The sequence below is a fragment of the Stegastes partitus genome, unplaced genomic scaffold (assembly GCF_000690725.1).
Source record: "Stegastes partitus isolate 25-593 unplaced genomic scaffold, Stegastes_partitus-1.0.2 Scaffold60, whole genome shotgun sequence".
In the NCBI taxonomy this organism is placed as follows: domain Eukaryota; kingdom Metazoa; phylum Chordata; class Actinopteri; family Pomacentridae; genus Stegastes; species Stegastes partitus.
The window spans coordinates 71,951-92,196 of NW_007577791.1; the positions used below are offsets into that span (position 1 = coordinate 71,951).

A 20,246-nucleotide genomic window follows, 5' to 3' on the forward strand; every position below is an offset into this window, starting at 1 on the left:
GATGGATGGACTGTATATCATGTGTGTTATGGCTAGTAGTTGAGCAAAGGTTCTCTACACTCACTTCAGGGTAAAAGCACTTTTGTTGCTTGCTGATACAGTATATGCCCTTTAGTATGGACGACCTTTAAAGCTTTAACAAGAAGAAAATATTACCACCAATGATTGGCGAGTGCACGTTCGACCCACGGTTCAGCTACGTTCACTACGTTTGTCATTTGCATTGTGCCTGAGCGGCGTTATGAAAGCACAAGTGCAACAAATGCTCGCTAAAATAAACAGCGACAGTCATCCTCTGAGTGTATTTCGGGCATTTTCACGCTGGAAAGACGCCATCGCTATCTTTCAAAATGGCTGCCTTTGTGTCTTTCTTTGTTTCCTGCGCTAAGATGTTCTCGCATCACGACCCGGGCGCCATGGAAACCAAACTTCCTCTTACGCGGGAGCGATGTAGTCGCGCCATTCATTCGCTCCCCTTTTGTCTTCACACATACGGAGCAATCAGCGAGTGAACAACCACATTCCAGCGTATCTATTTCTATGCACATTTATTTCATTCATGACTTTACAAATCTTTTCAGCGCACATTGTTGTTTTTTTGTTCTTTTCTTTTTGTTGTTGTTAATTTGTCATAAAACCTTCCTACTCTAGTACATTTGCTACTTCTTGTCAAAACAAATGATGAAAAGCAAAAAAATAAAATAAAATAAAAAGTCAGAAACAAAAAAATCTGTTTGCAATCACTGTATATAATTCAGCTTTATACTGAAAACCAGGCAAGAAAAATAAAATTAAAAAAATTCGCTGTCACACAGGGAATAATATCGATATGACACATGTATGATATCATTTTTTTTTTTTTACCAATGAGAAGGTCAGTAGAAAAACTGCAGCATTTTGTTTACATGTATGAATGTACAGAGCGACCGGCACACGAGGCGTTGAGCAAGCACACAAGCTCCATTCATCACAAACCCCCTCCCTCGGGGAGTACGCACACAATGTTGTCACAGTCTCTGTTTGTCTATGAGGAAACCTCTTACATTGCTTTGTGTTGGGCGCCCCCTTTATCGCATGAGTCTACAGCTAAGCCTCTGTCGCTCACTTGTCAAAAAAACTCAAATTTGCATCCAAAAAAATGATTAATGTGCTATAGATGCCATCCAATTCTCTCTTTTGCTCTAATCATTGTACACACTGTGTATATAGTATGTATTGTTGTAACTTTTATTATCCTCAGGATATCCTCACATTCCCAAACCAATGCAAATGTCATATTATTTGACTTCAGTAGTGCAAAAAAATAAAAAATGCACAATTTAGGATGCTATACATCGAGTCGATTCATACGATGTCCACTCCGGTTTGACTATTGCAAAATCCGTTAACGTTTACCTCTGAGGTACAGTTTCTAATTAAATAACTCCCCAAAAACGGACACATTCCTTTACTTTAAAGGGATCCGAAGCCCCTTTCTACTGAAAAATAAACATAAAAGCACTGGCAGCTATTGCTAAGTCTTCTTCAAAACATATACTTTATATACAGTGACCAGGAAAAAGGGGATCAAAGCTGCATAAATTAAAGAAGTGACATCCCCCCGGTTTGCTCGAAAATCGGGAAAAACCCAAATTCCAGTCCACAGGCAATGTCTGAAATATACACAAGGCAACAACAATAAGCCAACGGAACAAACAGAATTAAATACACGGGAAAACACCAAGGATTGCTCGCTTTAAAAATCTTTTTTTTTTTTTTCCTCTTCTAGATTTTCAAAATAAAATAAATCAGTTCTCCTCGTTGATTGATTATTTCCCATTTGGGCTGAACGGTCTTTAAGGATCCATCGAATCTCTAAAGGGAGAACCGTCTGTAAAAGTCGCCCGCCGTTAAAACCCATCCACAGCCCCACACAGCTTATAAATTCACAAACACATGAACTGACACGAAAGACGTTCCCCACGCCCAGCCGACCGCCGTTCAGCCCCTCAGCTAACCCGGTACACCAGACGAACAAAATGCTGCACATGTTGTTGTTTTTTTTTTAAAAGACCCGGTCCCACTGAGGGCCAACAGTTTCAGAGCGCCGTGTACCTCAGTCTCTCTAAACAACTCACTCATACACCCAGTGTCCATTCAGTGCTGGCCACCAAAAGCAGTTTACAACCCCAACCGCCCCCCCAACCTGCCTACTCTCCCGACCATCCTCCTCACTCTCCTTCACTCCTTCCCGCCTGCATCTGCCCTCACGCCAGCTGCTCTTTGTCTGTCGACTCCTCTAGCGTGATGACGGTGAACTCCTCCGTGTTGCCGTTCTCCTGGATCTTCTCCTTGTTCATGAGGGTCACCATTTCCTGCTCCCTCTCCTGGTTGTGCGAGCTGGACGCCGAGGCCGCCGCCCCGTTGCCCTCGCCTCCGTCTTTGGATGTGATCATGAGGGTCTGCTGCCTGCCGCACCAGCTGCTACAGAGCGCATGAAGACACATTTGTTCGTTATCGAGTCCTGCCACTTGCCGGTTGCTTAATGTGAACAACAGTCAGCAATCAAAGCCGGTACCTGTTTCTTTTGGCGACAACCAGACACACGAGAAGGATGGCGGCAACTGCCAGGATCACGAGCAGAATTATCAGCCAGTCTAGAGGGAAGAGATGATAAGCCAGTGAGAATCAAGAAATAATAAAAAATAAATAAATCACAGTGAATCCAAATAGGAGTGCATCTTCCCCAACTGCACTTATTATAGGGCAGATGTGAAGTCGCTCACTTGACGAACCGCTGCTCTGCTGGGCCTCATCTGTACGATCTATGACCCGTCCTTTGCCATTAGGTCGCTGCTCTGGAGCTGCACGCCAAGAAAAAAACAAAAAACATTTTAATCATCCCAGATAACTGGTAAACTGAACTCTTCAGAACTATTAAAAACATTCCCATCGAATTTAAAATACCTCTAATGATGTTTGCATTTCCCACCTTATAAGAAAATTCCTTTAGTCCAACGCTTTTATTTTGTAGTACTGTTATTTTGATGAAAACTAAAAGTTTAAAGGTTTAACTTGAACTGTGTGTTTCAGTGCCTTTAGTGCATTTTCCAAAATCAACTCTCCACAACTCAAACTAACACAAGGGGGCGTCCTATGTTCTCAAAGTTACTGCAGTCCTCCCGAAACCTGTTGCATGTGATGGCGTTTCCATGCAGTTTAAACACAAATCAGCGTAAGCATTACACTTTGCTATTAGGAATATATATATTAACAGGAACATTGCAATATTTTTGCAATTCAAAAAAGGACATTAGAGTTGAATATGCACTCTGACTTTTCTAGAGCTCTGGGAAAAAGAGGGTGTTTTGATTTCATGGCTGTTATCCTGTCAGGTGTTGTATGACCAAAGACCTGGATAGAGGACTGAGATGTGATCATGTACACAACTCTGTTTGTGCTTTGTAGCAGTTTGCGGTCTGTTTTTCTTACACTCTGTTTTGGCAACATCTTCGTCTCTTTTCTCCTCGGGTCCCTCATCTACAACGGGATGGTGTGGTTCCTCCGGCGCTCCGACAGAGGCCGTCGTAGAGGCCCCGTCCTCCTCAGGGAGAGTTGGCCCTGTTCCAGACCCAGGCAGGTCGAAGTCTTCAGGAGTTAAAATGGGTTTCATGGTGATGGTTTCGCCCCTGCTAAAGGAGTTTTCCTTCACAGTAAGATCCCTCGTTGCATCTTCCGGCTCCTCTGTGCTCAGCTCTGTGACAGTAGCGGAGGTTGATGGAGGCGCAGCTTCTTCCGCCTCTCCGTGACCTCCTTCCCCAGGGGCTGCTGTCGCGGGACCGGCCTCGCCCTCAGTAATGTCCTCAGGTTGAGGTTCTGGAGTCACCTTTGGTTCTTCCTCGCTTCCTGCTGCTGTCGGGGCCTCAGGCTGTGTTGGGGGCTCAACTGATTGGGGAAAAAAAACAAAAAAAACAAAGACAACATCATGTTATGGTCACACATGAGCCAAGCCAAGTCGTTTCACAAGAGTGGCATCACAAATTCACTTAACAAGTTACAGCCCTAAAGTATTATTTATTTGAATTATTATTATTATCATTGGTAGTGGTTATTATTACACTTACTACTACTACTACTACTACTACTACTACTACTACTACTTAATAAATAATTAATAATACTACTACTAGTAATAACAATTAAATAAATAACATTATTATCATTATCATTATCATTATTATTATTATTATTATTATTATTATTATTATTATGTCTAATATCATATATCAATATCTATATAATCTGAACCAATAATAATAATAATAATAATAATAACATACACATTTATTTTATTATATTACTTTTTTAAATGATATTATTTGTTTAAATTGTACATTTACAGCAAATTGTAGATTGTTATTGTGCAAATTCCCCTTACTAATCAGTATCCTAATGTTTACACCCTAGAGAATATTATCTAAAATATATATAAATAAAATAAATATATAAAATATATAAAATACAAATTAATGTGACTAAATTAAATGTTAAGGTCAAGAAACTACAACATAATAATAGTAATCAAATCACAAAACATTCACCTTTTCATATGTTTTATAAGAAAACAACCATTTCTGGCAGCATTCATCTAAACATCATGTTATTGTGCTGTACAGCATAATCATATTAAGTCTTTTGATTGCGGCACAATAATAATCACGTTATAACACACAGCTACACAAGATGCCTGGATGGCTTTATCAACAAGGCTGGATTTCTCTCATACAATAGATAAAGGTATTGAACAGGGCCTTGACAGAATCATATCTAAGCGTGACCCAAATTCTCCTCATCGTTGACAGTGTTTGTTTTAACACAAGGTTTTATTTCAAATTTTCAATTTGGAGTCACATCCCCATGTTTGTGTGTATATTAGAGATCATTTTGCCATCACAAGTCATTATTTATCCTGCAGTCCTAGTATATCTTCAATAGCCTATAACGAGGTCATGCAAAATGCGACCGCTGCTCATGAATGGTTTGACTGTTGTCGTTCGAGTTAAAAAGGGAAACTCAGTGGTTGGGAACGCCACATTTTATGAGCACTCATTGCCGTAGAAATGTAACCTCACCCGGCGGTTTTCTTGTTCAGCCAAAGAGAATTTGGGTTAACCGCATGTCCCACCTCAGGTAACATAGCTAGGAGCTGAGAGGATGTTTACGACACAGAGATGAGGTCGTTCGGTATCTAGACTAAGATGTTCTGAGCGGTTTCTTTATCTACAGGTCAAAAAAATGACATAACCCTGCAATAGGATCCTTGGTGTAAGTTTACTGTGTATTGATGTTTAAACTGTGATGATGTTAAATGTATGAGAGGGTGAATGGGCATTCTGCACTGACCTGCAAAGGCTTTATCACAGTTCATCTCAGACAAATCTGGCAAAAAGAGGAAGACAACATTACCGAAACGGAGATGCAAATAACAAAGTACGTGCAAAAAAAAGAATTTACATGACAATTTGTGTGGCAACATTTAACCGCACAGATCAAGAGCGAGCGTTTCCTGTTGGTAAAGTCACCTGTGTCGTCGTAGCAGAGGGCATCATACTCATGTCCAACGTCTACACGCGAATTAATAATCAACCCTGTCATGTTCTGTGAACATTTTTCGTGATGCGTGTGCCTGAGGATGGCGATGCTCCCGTTGTTGATCCAGCCGTTCCTGAATGGACAGAAGAAAATTATTATTAGAAAATGTGACCGTTTGCTGATAAAGAAAGCAAAGCAGTTGCCAGGGCCAAGGCCATTACATCATTCTGAAAACTGATGTCATTCGTACTGCTCAGATAGGAGCTGGTGGTTTCCTATATTTGGAAGTGTGATGGTTGTCAAGTTCATGTGAACTTGCCGTTCCGTTAGTGGACTGAAGAAGATGTAAAACATGCAGAACAGGAAGGTGCAAGGGGACAAATTCATGACAAGATCTTTAGGAGTTAGGCTCGATATTGTTAAACTGTCTGTTTGTAGTTCTTCTGAAGTACAGCTGCACACACATTGTATGAAACAAGCTTTAAAAATCTTCAAAAAAGTGTTAAAAAAAACCAACAATCAGTACAAACAGTTGTTAGACATAGGGTTGTAGTTTCACCTGCAAGTTTCCATGTTTTTACTATAGGCCTCCTCGACTTGATCTGGACTTGCCAAGGTGCTCGTCATCTGCTTGCATACCTTCTGAGCCATGCTGAAGTTCAGGGTGTGACGACCCGCACCCTCGACAAGAAACACGCCGACATAGCTGCAGCCGCGGCTGTTTACTACAGAAAAGCACAGAGACAAACATGCAACAGGTCACGAAGGATTCATCAGTTAGATACAATATATGGAGCGTTTGTTCGCTCTTTTTAGCAATTAAAAAGTCAGTAACGTGGAACAACTGAAATCTAGCTTTCAGAGGACTAATGGCTACATACAATGTCTTAGGATGAAATGGGAAATTGTTCCAGTCAGCGGAGAACAAGTCTAGTCCCCGAAAGAAAACTCACAAGTCAAAACTTAATTTATAATAAGCAGATGCGGACACATACTGCTGTTGACATAATATGAACAGTAGGGAAGCAGTTGCTGTGGTTTACACATTGGAATCTTTGTTATTTGCTCTGGTGGAATCAGTATCAGACAAACAGCCCACCAGCTGAGGGTTGGGTCAATAAATCTAATGAGTTCTTTGCTGCTGATTGATGTTTTGTTAGCAGAATATTTCGAGATCGACCTGTTTGTAGCTTCCTTTTATCTGTCAGAGGAAAACCACTTGTTTGTAAGTGCAACCACGCTGATGCACGCGAATGTTTTCAGAAAAGTCTTCATTTATACGAGCCTGGTGTGTCTCATGTCAGTATTCATGAGTGAGTCACGAGATGACTGGTTAGTCAGATGAGTTTTCTCAAAGAGAAGCGCAGAAGTTTAATGAGACAGACAGCATACTCATCTACATTGCTTGGCCCTCAGGCCTTGAAGATTACAGCCAAAGATTTCATTCCAGCCTTGTTTTGTTTGGTTGGCATGACATCAGAAAGAAAAAAGAAAAAAAAAAAGCCCAAGATTTGAAGAATATATTCCTGTTTTGCAATCTATTGCATTTTCGCAATTCCTCTCTTAGGGTAATTACATTTTTTGTTTGTTTCATGTTCAATTTTTAGTGACTTGTTTGCGGGTGAGTCATGTCAAGAAATCTGAGTGGCTGATCCAAGTCTAGTCAAGAGATGATGAGAGGAAAACAAAGTCAGCGATCACTGGCTAACTAGCACATGAACATCATTCGTTTTCCAGGCATTTGATCACAAACCAAAGATCACCAAAGTAGTTATAACTCATCCTGATTGAAACACGTATGCTTGAGCCAAGTTTCTAGCAATTGTTGACAAATCTCCCTCCAAGCCAGAAATATGAACGTCAGAGTGGAAATACAGTTTTCTAAAAAAAAAAAAAAAAAGTCATTAGGATTCATTGTCTGGGAACCACGAATGTTTGCACCAAATTTTGTGCCAGTCCATCAGGTAGATATTCAGCTATTTCACAATCAGTGAAAACTTTGACCTGCTGGCGACGCCGTAGAAAAGAACCACCGGAGTTATTTGGATTCATCTTTGTTGCATCAGGAATATATGCACCACATTTCATAGCAAATCATCTATTAGTTGGCAAGATGTTAGGGCCAGACATGTCAACCTCAGGGCTGCCAAGAGTTAAAGTCAAGGGAGTAGCAAATTTATCAAGGTTCATCCTCTGCACAACATCCATCCATCCATCATCTATACACCGTTTAATCCTCACTAGGGTCACGGGGGGGCTGGAGTCTATCCCAGTCGACTTAGGGCGAAGGCAGAAGACACCTGGACAGGTCACCAGTCTACCACAGGGCTACATTTAGAACACTCACATTGACAGACACGGACAATTTAGAATCACCAATTAACCTCAGCATATTTTTGGACCTTGTGGGAGGAAGCCGGAGAACCCGGAGAGAACCCACGATGCACGGGGGGAACATGCAAACTCCACACAGAAAGAACTGACGACCTTCTTGCTACGAGGCAACGGTGCTACCAACTGCAGCCCTCTCTGCACAACATTAACGTGTGAATCTATTTTGTCATGGAGATTTATCACTCTGGACCGGAGTGTTGGACAGCCGACAACTTATTTGGTTCACTGAATCATGTGTGAACATCCAGTTTGCTTAAGTTTCATGATGTGATTCATGTGATGGGACGAGTCATCCAACCAGGAGCCAGATTATATATGCGCAGGTGCATCGACCTCCAGCCAGTGAGACGGTGGGTTTAATAATAGATAGTACATAATGAAAAAGAATTAACTAGTTCTATTATTAATTACTCATTATTATTAACTGATAAATGCACTTATTAGGTAACATTATTAATAATAAATATTTTGATTAATACCCTAATTAGGCATCAACTATAAATCTACGCTTTCTCCTGTGATAAGAGCAGTCCAAATGGTCCCAATGTGCTCTGCTACAACTGTCTGTGTGAAGGTGTGACTTGCTCACTCACAAAATCTAGAAAAGCATTCGTTTTAGTGAACAGGTGTCCGTTTCAATTACATTTTGCAGGTGAGCCGCGCCTCTGAAGTGCTGCTGCTGGCTAAAAACATAAAGTGTTGGTTCGTACTAGTGTCTGAAGCTTGTTAATGTATCATAGGCTAATGAAGCAAACTTTGCTTATGAACAAACGTTATTAAGCCGTTCTAATAAGGCATATTTCCAAGGTTGTAACGAGCAGCTGAAATATTGGTTTTAAATCATTAGAAATGCTTCACCGGCAACTAAGGGGGCATTTGGTTTTTATTTAAAAAAGCACACCCTCCTTGAATTAGTCTTTTAACTGCTTCTTTGTATGCCTTTCTAGCAGGCGGCGCTTGGACTTTCATCATTTTTGGCTTTTATACAAGTGTTTAATATTAACTGAAGCCTACAAGAAGAGCCTATGAAGTGATGGGCCTTGGGTAGCACAGTCTGGTCACAAGTGCACAATGTGCCTCACAGTGTCTGTGTCATGTGAGCCCATTTGCTTAAGTTTGCTTGGGATCCTTCAGGAAAATGACTTACTGACATGGAAATGAAAAAAAAAACAGAAATGCAAAGTAGCAGGCTTAGCAAACAAGCAGACGGGCTAGGAGTGGTTTGTGTACACATGGTGACCACTCCTTTCAAAAAACCCGTGTGCGGCACAAATATGCCCTCCTCACAGAAAGACTGCAACGGTCGGATTTGGCAAGTTTTATAATTTAAACACCTGGGGCTGTTCCTGCCGTAAACAGGTGAGCGTTTGAGAATAAAACACAGTCACCACCTGCAAAGAGTCTCGCAGCTAGGGACAGACTGCCCTCACGCTGAATATTTACTCTGGACTCGGTTTCCATGGTGATCTTTGTACGCCTCATGCATAGGGGGGAAAAAAAAAAAAAGTTTTGTTCACGAGAATTTTAAAGTCTATGGAAAGTTATCTTGAAAACGTAAAATTCCCAACAGTGAACCGATGCCTTATCAGACAGTTCTGAGTAAAGTGATACAATCCGGGAGGCGATTTTGTGCAGAAAGACTCGCACCACAAATGTCACAGATGCAAAATGAAGATTCATTGACATGTACACTGTGCAGTGGGAGAAAAAAAAAAAAAAACTCCAAAGAACATATCTGCTGATCTGTTTCGTGCTCATGCGCTCAATGTGCTACCATGGTGACGGATGCATGTGTTGTGAAAGAGGTCTCAATCATGCCGCAGCATCCGACAGGAAGAAGAGCACGCATGACATATAGTGTAGATGGCTTTGTGCAGCGAAGTCTAGAAAATAAATTATTAAAAAACCAGCCAACCTTCAGCTACAGCTCGTACAAAGACTGGAGGTCAAACATGTCAAACATGTCATAACTAAAGCCAGTAATGTTTAGAATACTCTTTACTTACTAGTTTCAAATAAAGAACTTTGCACTGCCACTGAAAACCTGCAAAACAGGTTCCTTCACAAATTTGCACTAATTAGGAGCCTTCACACTGTGATGTAATCGGATACATTTATTTGTCTTGACATGGGTACCACATTTGACAGAAGTGAAAGGAGCGCTCTGGGAATTTTTTTTGCTTTGGTATCGAGTAACAGTTGGTATGTTTGGCTAGTCGGACAGGAAAAGGAAAGGAGAAGCAACCAACTGCACGGACTTCTATGTTTGCATCCTGAACTTGACTCCTGTATTGCAGCATGTAGGTACAAAATGAACAACTGAGATGAGGAAACACAGGATTTGTGTTGAATTTTTCTTTATAATTAAATGCAAATTGCATACACCCCACCTTCTAAGTGAAAGCAGTTTTGTTTATCTCCTTGTGTTGGACAAAGCTGACTTCTAAAAAATGAGATATTACAAAAAAAAAAAGAAGAAGCCCACCCACTTTTCCACTGGCTGTTATGAGTAAACAGAGCACTAGAAACAGCAGGAAGTTGAGCATTCTGCTGTTAGTGGCAGTTAGGCAACGAGAGCCAGAGCCAACACTTGTATTGCAAAGCAGTTTCATTTCATTGCTTGTCTCTGTTTCACCCCCTCCTCTCTCCGTTCCTCTCTCTTGCTCTCTCTCACACACACCTGCAAGAACCTCAACACATGCTGCCACATGGGACTGTGTCCTTCACAGCGTAGGGGCAAAAAAAATAGACAACAGTCCTGGCCTTGCAAACCTGCCCAGAGAGATCAAAGGGAGCACAGCTTACCATCAGCGAGCTGAAAAGGAGGCTGACATGAATCTGAGGAGTGATCATTAGTATGCAGAGGGAACAGTCATGGGTGTCTTTATACAGTCCAGAAGCCCGTTATGCCAAAGCGCTGACTCTCCCAAAGGCTCCATTGTCACCTAATGGAGTTGAAACCAAGGAGACTGCAATGTCTGGGTGTACGGAGCCCGAGAGAAAAGGAGCCGTAACACAGCGTCTTGCCAAAACCTCCAGCTGCTCCAGAAGTAATTGACAAGCCTGACTCTCCACTCTGGCTTCACTTTCTTTTTCCTCCCCCCCTTTTTTTTTTCCTCTCTCTTTCTCATTTTGTCTTGTTTTCTCTCATTACTCTCTGTTTGTCTTTTCTATGCCAGTAATAAAGTACAATTTACCCCCCGCGTACAGGTGCGCAAACAGACGATCACAGATGCACATGCGCGCCTAAAGATCGCACTGATAATGTCTCCAGCGAGCACAGCGAGATGCAGCATCCTGATGTTACGATTAATAACACACACACACACACACACACGGCTCACGGCTTATTTTTATCCCCTTATCTACATTTTCTCTTGTCTTTCTCAGACGCACTTTAGTGAAAATGTTCCCTCTCAAGTTCTGTCACGCTTCAACAGACGAGTCGCTTGTTTCTGTCACACTGCTACCGTAACACCTTTTTAGCCATAGTTCATCAGCTGGCTCCGAGAGAGAGACCTCGCTGCCACAACTCCCACAATGCACCAGTGTCCTGCATTATCACACTTGAGTGAAGTAGCTCCGTCAGCAGACATGTCTCTCCTCCGCTGGTCACAACAAAGGTCCGGCGGGCCAGTGGGACATGTGAAAGACGAGATATGGTGGAAATATGTTTGTGCACGAACACACACACACACACACACACACACACACATGTATTACCTGAAGGTCATGCAAAAACTCTCGCTATCTGATTTGCTCTCTAAGGTGTTATTTCCTTTCTCGCGTTCTGTCTTCCAACACCTCCACCCACTGTGTTCCTTTCTGAAAGCAGGCAAGCGTTTTTTCTTTTTTTTCTTTTTTCAGATTAAACAAGCAGATGTACTTTCCCACCCTTTTGCCTTCGCCTTAAACTTCTCCACCGAATAGAAAAAGGAAAGATTTCAGGTAACTCAAACGGATGATCTGTGACAAGAAACCTGACCGCCACGATTCCTTTCAAACACATTTAGAAATGAAAATAAAGAGGAGTGAAGTGGAAATGGCACCCTTTAAAACACTTCTGAATCCGTCTGACTGGCTGTTTCGGTTAACGCTCCTGTCAGACTGACACATTTTCCAGCAAAAAAAGAAGAAAATAAATGCAGCTTTCAAACCCTGTGCAGATATTTTCTTGAATATCTGCTCTTTGTTGTCACTCTTCATGCAAGACTTTTACTTTGCACCTTTCGAACTGAACTGGAGCTAAAGGCTTAGCATGCATACAGGAAGGATCTATTCTTATTTTATCCAAAATTTAAAAACAAACTAATCAGCTCATCTAATGTCAACTGCAATTAAATGCTGCAAATTGTTTGTTTTTTGCATCAAAGAACAGCAATGTAACTATGACATACTGCCAGTTTGCTGCTAGTATAGCAATATCTGACTAGACCCATGCACCGTTGCAGTTTCGTTTTTGCAATGGGCTGTTCATAGTCCATGATTGCAGAAACCTTGGCATGAACGGGGCCACAGACAGCAGAAAATCTGCCAAAGGTGGGACATCACGGTCAACCTGACTCTTCTGCTTGACCTTACTCATATACTCAAGTATAACTTGTTTAACTGTAAACTAAATTTTATAATTCATCCTACATCCACCCAACCGGTCGAGGCAGATGGCCGTCCCTCCCTGAGCCTGGTTCTGTTGGAGGTTTTTTTTCCCCCGCGGGGGTTTTCGGTTCCTTCCCACTGTTGCGGGTGTTTCTGTCTCTGCCTTTGTGAAGCGCTATGAGATGACTTGTTGTTGTAAATATGCGCTATACAAGTAAAACTGAATTGAATTGAAGTGTTGCCACACAGGCTGAGAAAACTTGTGGAGACTTACCGGCGCTATCATTCGACTCAAGTGGACACGGCGAAACAACAAGTGCGCAGGTTGAAGACAACTCAGATACTCAACCACAATTTTTGATACAGCCAGACTGTGTGCAACAGGGGAGGGCGGCACACGGGTCCAGACCTGACTACCAGCTGAACCATTGCCCAAAACAAACTGGACGCCCTCAACAGGCAGCGCTGGACGCACACCTACAGCTGCCTCGCCCTGCACCAGCTCGAGGACCATCCTATGCAGAGGATTAGGTAGAACGGTCAGCCCCATTCCACGGCTGAGGATGTGGTCACCAGTGTCGCTATCAGCAGTCAAAGACAACACCGAACCCACTATGGAGGAGTCATAAGCCCGTGTATCCCTAGAAAATTTTATGTTTATACTTTGTCTTTACTTCCTGCCAGTGACACAAGTTCATAAACGGTGCATATGCAGCCAAAACATCTGGGAGTGCTAGGCCCAAGCAGGTACCACCGCCCTCCAGCTTCCTCCCACAAGGTCCAGAAACATGTTGAGGTTAATTGGTGATTCTAAATTGTCCGTAGGTGTGAATGTGAGTGTGCTTGGTTGTCTGTCTCTAAGTGTAGCCCTGTGACCTGCCTTCACCCTGAGTCAGCTGGGATAGACTCCAGCCCCCCGGCGACCCGAGTGAGGATTAAGCGATGTATAGATAACGGATGGATGGATGGAAGCATTGACAGCCAATGTGCCCAACCAACATACTGGACGGTGCCGTCACACAGTCTATATATAAAGATGAAGTTAACCAGCCGTCCCTTTAGCTCCACTGTTAACAAATAAGACTGATATCGATCTCCCTCCTCATATAATTCTCAGAAAGACAGCCAGTTACTTCTGCAAATGTCCAACTATTACTCAAAAGCAACAGTGATGTTGTTTTTTAATTATATTTTGCCAATACGGCATCTGGTTTTAAAAATACTGGAACGGGAAAGCTAAGTTTTTACTGCAACAAGAAAAATTTCAGCTCCTTTGTGCTTAAAATCAAAGTATTCATCCAGGATAGTCCCCTCTCTTGCCTGATGATAGTGAGTTTGGTTTTGATTTCGGTGTATATTAGGAGGAGAAGCAGACGGGGAGGAGTCGAGCTGGAGAGGTTAAAACTCAAAAGGGTTTAAAAAGGAATTTACAGGTTCAACGTCATACAAGATCATGAGTAACTGGACTCCTGCACCATTTAAGATCACTCCAACCAGTGTTGAAGCCACATGGCGAAGGACAGAAAGTAAGAAAAGGAGAGGGCTTATACAAGATATTGGTGCAGGGCCATTCTGCTTCAGGGTGGCTGGTTTGCAGCAGAGGGTACATTGGTCGAGGAGGCAAACACGTGTCTGAAAGTACTCGCAGCCCATACAGGCACAAGCCCTCTTTGTCAGGACCCAGTCCATGGGGCCTTTGACCACCCCTCACCTTGAAACATGACACGGGCGCATGAAGGAGGGGTTGCTAAACCAAGGAGGCAAACGCGACTGCATTTGCAAGAAGTCCTGTGGGCAGAATGGCTCGAGTGGTGTGGACATGAGAGAGAGAGAGAGAGACTACTCCTGTCCGTAGAAACAGAAATCAAAAAATATGGTCAGTCTGCTACTGCTGCTGCTATCTGAACTTACCATCCACACAGGAAACCCAGAAGAGCACAAGTCCACAGATCAGATAAAGTTATCGAGAGTGTCGGATGTGTTGAAGCAAATATCTAAACATCTACATAGAAACTCTTCATTCTGATCAGCTGTCTGAACTGGTGATAGATCAGAGAAACTTACAAATGATAAAAAATTTCAAAGGATGCTGTAGAGTCTCGTGACCAAATTAATTATTTAAAATGCAGGAACACTTTTTATTTTTTTTAACTGCATTCCTTCCAGGGTTCATGTAGTTACAAATGACTTAAAATGGATGAAATTCATTCAATTAACTGCTTGGAAAAGAAAAATAATAATAAAAAAAGCTACTTTGAATGCCTTTAGGGCACTGCTGCATCAGAGATACCATTTAAATGTCCAGTTTTTTTTCTTTTCTTCCCTCAGACATGGCGAGCAGGCGAGACAGCATCGTGAAAACCTTCCATAAATCTCATTTACATGGCAGTCTGGTTCGGCCACAAGTCCACGAGTCCTGCTCTTAATGATGTGCTTCGGGCAAAAAAAAACAAAAAACGAAGCTACAGGTTCAAAGTTCAAAGACAGCGTCTGGACAGGACGCGCCGCAACCGCCGCAGGACACTTTATTTGTTAGACACCAATTACTCAGACACAGAGATGCATACACAAACAAACACACACACAAAGCTCACAACTCCTCCATACTCAAGGAGCCTTAAGGGGCAAACACATGTTGAAGCACTAGGGGGGAAAGTGGATCCACCACCACCACCACCACCACCCCTCTTCCTTCTCCCCACATGCACCGCACATATAAGCCGTCTAGGTTGTCTCTTATTTGCCTTTAAATCCTGGTCAAATTTATAGCTTGATGCTGACTGTTCTTTGGCGCAGTGCCAGAGGGAGTCTTTGTGAACAAACCCCACCACCAGCTCCTCCTGAGGGAAACACAGCCAGACAAACCTTGAGACCTCTCTGATTCAGTACCAACTTCACCTCCAGAGATACGTATCGCTCCGAGCCACAATTCCAATCAAAAAAAAAAAAAAAAAAATCACATGTGAGAAAGAGACAAAGGGGAAGCGAGGAGACATTAACGGAAAAGAGGGGGGAGAGAGAGAGAGAGAGAGCTAAAGCGAACATCTTTTGTGTCAGAGAATAAAGCATTAAGCGTGGCAGCATGAAAGAAAAAAAAAAGGGAGGAAAAAAAAAATCTGCTTTTCTACTTTAAAAGAACATGTGAAAGCAACACCGATCATCCCAAACGCCTTATAAATAAGCTTCACTTTGCCAGCATGTGTACGAGACAAGAGGAGTGAGCGCCTGTTTCCTTTGTGTCTATCAGGAGTCTCAGACTGCCAGACGTAAGCCTGTCTGTGCTGGTGTAGCACACGCTCTCTTGCCGGCATCCACTCATCCATTCTACAAGCAGCAGCAGCAGCAGCAGCAGCAGCAGAGCACAGCCTCTTTCTTTCACCGGCTTCTCTTTTACATGAGCGCTCACTTAAATAGTCAACAGGGCTCAAGAGGAGGCAAAAGAAAAACGCTGTCTAGAAATCTGGTAACAAAGGCCAGTCAGACCGGCACAATTTAGGCAGAATTATAATAATAATACTAAAATAAAAAATCCCCAAACAAAGAGCCGGGAGGGGGAAAAAAGCCACAGTCTCCTCACCTTGAAGTTCTTCCGACCTGGAGAAGGCCAGTAATCCAAAGATGACCCCCAAGAGAAGAGTCCACATCCTGGGCAAAGCGTCTGGTAGATGGCTGGCTGAGCAGTAAAGGTGTGTAACAGTTTCTCCTGTGGTCCTGTCTTCCCTTCTGCCAGGAGTGACGGGTGGTGTGTGTGTGTGTGTGTGTGTGTGTGTGAAAGAGAGTAAATGAGTGAGAGAGCAGTATTAAAAAAAAATAAATAAAAGAGAGAGAGAGGTAGAGAGAAGAAGAAGAAGAAGAAGCCTGGTACTGTGGCGGGGAGTTGCTGTTGAGTGTCTGGTAGCTGCTGGAGCTGACTCAGATTTTTTGCTCCAACTTTTCTATTCTCTGCCCGAGAGACACAGAGGCTGGTGTCACACACGTAGAAGGGGAAGAGTGGTTCATGTGATCACACACACCCTTCTGCCTCTCCCACACTTGCCCCACCTCCCCTCCCGCCCCACCTCGCACAGACTTTCTCTCTCTCTCTCTTGCCCCCCCCTCCTCCTTCTCTCCTCTCCTCTCTCTCTCTTCCTGCCTCCACAGCTTGTGACGGATAAGAAAAAGGTGATCTCTCCTTCTCCTGTCCGGCTGATTATCCTCCCTTACCTTGCGTCCGACCCCGTCTCCCCCCCACCTCCACCTCCACTGCCACCACCACCACCCCCCCAGGCTTCCTCTTTTCACATCCCTGACAGCAGCAACAGTTTCGGAGAGCCCATCTGGTTCTTTTGTTCGGTCCTCACTCCCATTGTCAATTCAACCGATTTTCTCGTCTCTGCTCCCTCGTGTTCTCTGTCATCCTCTCCGGAAGGGGGTCACAGAGACGTACCTCGTGTTCAAGTTGTTACAGATCCAAAACTTGGACTCCCAGAGGATGCACGCATTTCGGTGTCTAACATCTGTTTTTTGTCGCCTACCTCCAACCACCAATTGGCCGGCGTGCATAAATTCAGGATGCAAAACCAACTACTGGCAAAGCTGCATAATTAAACCTCAGTTTGCTTCACATAGAAACGACAAAAGTTACAGTCCTTGATATCTGTTACAGTAAAAGGACCCCTCTAGTGATGCATGCGCCACGCCATCTCAAACATCTCTCGAGTTTCCACCTCCATCCATTCTTTATTTTATTTTTTTAAAACCAGGTTTTAAATATCATTTCAAAAGATGATGGATGGAGTCATGTCGGGTTTCTGGAATCTCCCCGGCGACAGCGCATCTTGTGCTGTTTGCACGATTGCGCAATACCTGAAATAAACAGCTGTGATACGAAAGCATGACTGCTCATCTGTAATCGTATGACTTCCCTATCAACCAGAAGGAATGTCTGATGGCTCAGTGTGGCCGGGACGTCTGTAGTCATGGGAACAGCGCTCAAATAACGAGTGACCTGGCCCTTCAGTTGAAACTCACGGCACTTTATGTAAGGATTTGTCGCACTGGAACATTTGAGGTAATTGGGCTGAGTTTTTCTACAGGTTGGGGGCCACCTGGACAGCAGAGCGATGTGTGCAGCATCATCAAACTACACAATTTCCGTTCCTTGATAGCCCCGCTGACCCTGCTCACCCACACTAATTTGCCATCAGTGTTTAATTCCACGACATGACAGCGTTACGGCTTATCTTTCACACTGATAAGGGATAACAAATTGGTGCCATTTCCATCAGCGTCTTCAAAACCACCTCAATGAATATTCTTCTGAGAAAATCTTGACTCTGAGAACTTGCAGCTTGCAGACACTTTCAGATATGCTTTTCCATCGGAAACTTCTTACATGCGTCGTAGGTCAAGTGCATGATGCGTGAATGAACAAGGCCATGCTAAAGGTTATGTGAAGCTGCACTTAAGCACCATCGTACCACCATCGTAGGCTAACATCAACTCTTGCATGCTGATATTAAGCAGGTGTAATGGTTATTATGCTCACCACCACTATTTAATCTACTGTCATGCTAATGAGAACAGTTTAGGTTGGTGGGAATTAGTTTAGCAGCGCTATGGATATAAGTTAAGGTACTTGCCAAACTAATCTGGTGATAGCATGAAAATGTCATCACTAAAATGATTTCCAATAGTTAGCGGAGATCATAGACTGCATATATATATAAGATATTTTACTCAAACCACAGATGTCGGCCTCTTTGTGTTGCTAAAGGGGAAACTCATCACATCACCAGTGTCATTAAAGTGCCTCCTTTGGGAACCATTAATGCTTGTTGAGATGTTTTGGTTGGACCAAAGCCTCCTGACCAACCAACCAACCAACCGGACATTAGCATCCCAAGAGCCCCTAACATGTCTAAAAATACAGAATACACCAACAACAAAGCGCATTGTTAATTTCCAGACAATGCTGAAGGACAACATGCTGCCAGTGGATCGCTTGGACGGAGCACTGGTTCAGTTAAGTCATATGTAAGTTATTTTCACAAGTGGCTTAATTAATTATGTTTAATTATCATTTAATTTTGAGAAAGTTTGAATTTAGTCTGAAGGAATCTGACTGCTGATCCCCTGAGGGTTTCAGTTATCTTTAGACGACAATAAAACGCATTTTACAGACGTCATTTTTGGTTTTACATGTAAATTCAACTAATCTCTCCTAAATACCGAATTGAACCCTTTAATGATTTCACAGCACGACGTGAAAATATCTCACCCTTCCTACTTTGCAGATACAAGTCACTTCCTGTTTTGGCTGTTGCCATAGCGACACCATAGCAATACCAGCAAACAAAGCATTACCAGCAAACGGCCACGTTTACGACACATAAAAACAACCATGTAAGGCTATAGTTTTTCACCTTGTTTATCTTCGTCAGGGAAACCACACTGAAGTGTTATCTTGTGTACAGAATGTGTGATTAATGCATTTATTGTGATATGAAGACTCATATGAACAGGTTGAAATCTGAAATGATGTACGGTTCAATGCAATGAACTTAAAATAAAACCATAAAACAGACGGATTGGGAGAGTTAGAGGATAAAAAAAAAAAAAGGAGAGAAAGAAAAAAACCTGAAAGCCTCTGAAGACAAATGATTATCCAGCCTGAGTCTGTTTCCCTCTCAGAACAATGTCTGTCCCAGTTTCTCTCTCTCGAGAAACAACATTGACACAAACCTGCATAGATGATCCTCTCCTTTAATGAATAGTTGGGTGAATGTGTAACATTTGCCGTGAATGATGAATTCCCTTTTAAACAGCTGAACATGCACACAGTTTCACATAGGCAAGACCGAAGCAAAAAAAAAAAAAAAGAGAGACTAACTTGGTCAAACACTCCATCACAGTGGAATGCACAAAACTCTCAATCACTGTCAGTCTGTACAAGTAAAATCAACTTGTTCACCCAGGTTGAACTCATTTTGTTTAACAGCTTACGTGAACATTAAAATAGCCTTAAGACTAAGTGGGTCAAATTTCTCATTCATATGTGAAGTGGCTTTAAAAGAAGGTGTAAGAAAAAAAAAAGAAAAGCTGGATAAAGCCTACTTGTAACCGCACAAGGCTGAATGATGGCATGAAAAATAACCGTTTAACCAAGGCTCCAGGGTTCTTAACTGGCCATTTTTGGTGAATGACGTTACAGCAGCGCAGAAAAAGAGAGAGAGAGAAAAAAAAGAGAGGTGAACGTCTGTATACTCTACATGACTGAACCCTAAATTAAACATCAGACTGCTGAGTCAGCCAATTCGCATCCAACAAAAGGACAAGAAAAAAAAAAAAAAAAAAAAACAGAAAAAGAGACGTTTCCATGATGGTTGCTCTGCGAGAACACACGCATGCACTCTCATCAGACTTCCTTGTGGCTGGGAATCCTTGTGGTAATGGCTGACTAATGGCAGCTCCTCAGCATTCCTGTTAGGCAACGTGCGCTTTTCCCTCCGACCAGCGCCGTCACTGGAATGTGAGTCGAAGAGATTGCAAGATGTCCATATTCCAGGCCAGCCGTGAGGAACTGTGGACTAAATTTTCCATATTAGGCCCATCAGCACCACCAGCGCCACCCACCCTTAGCGTGGGCTGGGGGGTCATCTTTAACCGTTGATGTGCCATTCCAGTCATATCCATACACACCACGG

The 20,246-nt window shown here is 42.7% G+C and overlaps 1 protein-coding gene across 2 annotated transcripts; it reads right to left on the minus strand.

Annotated features, from left to right (window-relative positions):
• Positions 1-531: 531 nt before the first annotated feature.
• Positions 532-16,557, minus strand: LOC103353076 (CD44 antigen). Of its 2 annotated transcripts, none has more exons than XM_008275855.1 (8): positions 16,139-16,557; positions 6,131-6,296; positions 5,562-5,704; positions 5,383-5,418; positions 3,472-3,924; positions 2,775-2,843; positions 2,558-2,636; positions 532-2,463 (listed from the first exon to the last, which is right to left on the minus strand). In XM_008275855.1, the coding sequence occupies exons 1-8, from the start codon at positions 16,203-16,205 to the stop codon at positions 2,247-2,249; spliced, it is 1,230 nt and encodes a 409-aa protein (XP_008274077.1). In that variant the 5' UTR covers positions 16,206-16,557; the 3' UTR covers positions 532-2,246. The 2 variants fall into 2 exon arrangements, with proteins under 2 accessions (XP_008274077.1, XP_008274076.1); XM_008275854.1 differs by having other exon boundaries at positions 2,766-2,843.
• Between the last annotated feature and the right edge of the window lie 3,689 nt (positions 16,558-20,246).

What these genes read in the sequence shown, in the direction of transcription:
- LOC103353076 (XM_008275854.1), bottom strand. Translation starts at nt 16,205, where the DNA reads ATGTGGACTCTTCTCTTGGGGGTCATCTTTGGATTACTGGCCTTCTCC. An exon ending in AAAAACATGGAAACTTGCAG is followed by an intron (nt 5,705 to 6,130) that starts GTGAAACTACAA and finishes CTGTCCATTCAG; the next exon opens with GAACGGCTGGATCAACAACG. An exon ending in AGATGTTGCCAAAACAGAGT is followed by an intron (nt 2,844 to 3,471) that starts GTAAGAAAAACA and finishes CTTGGCGTGCAG; the next exon opens with CTCCAGAGCAGCGACCTAAT.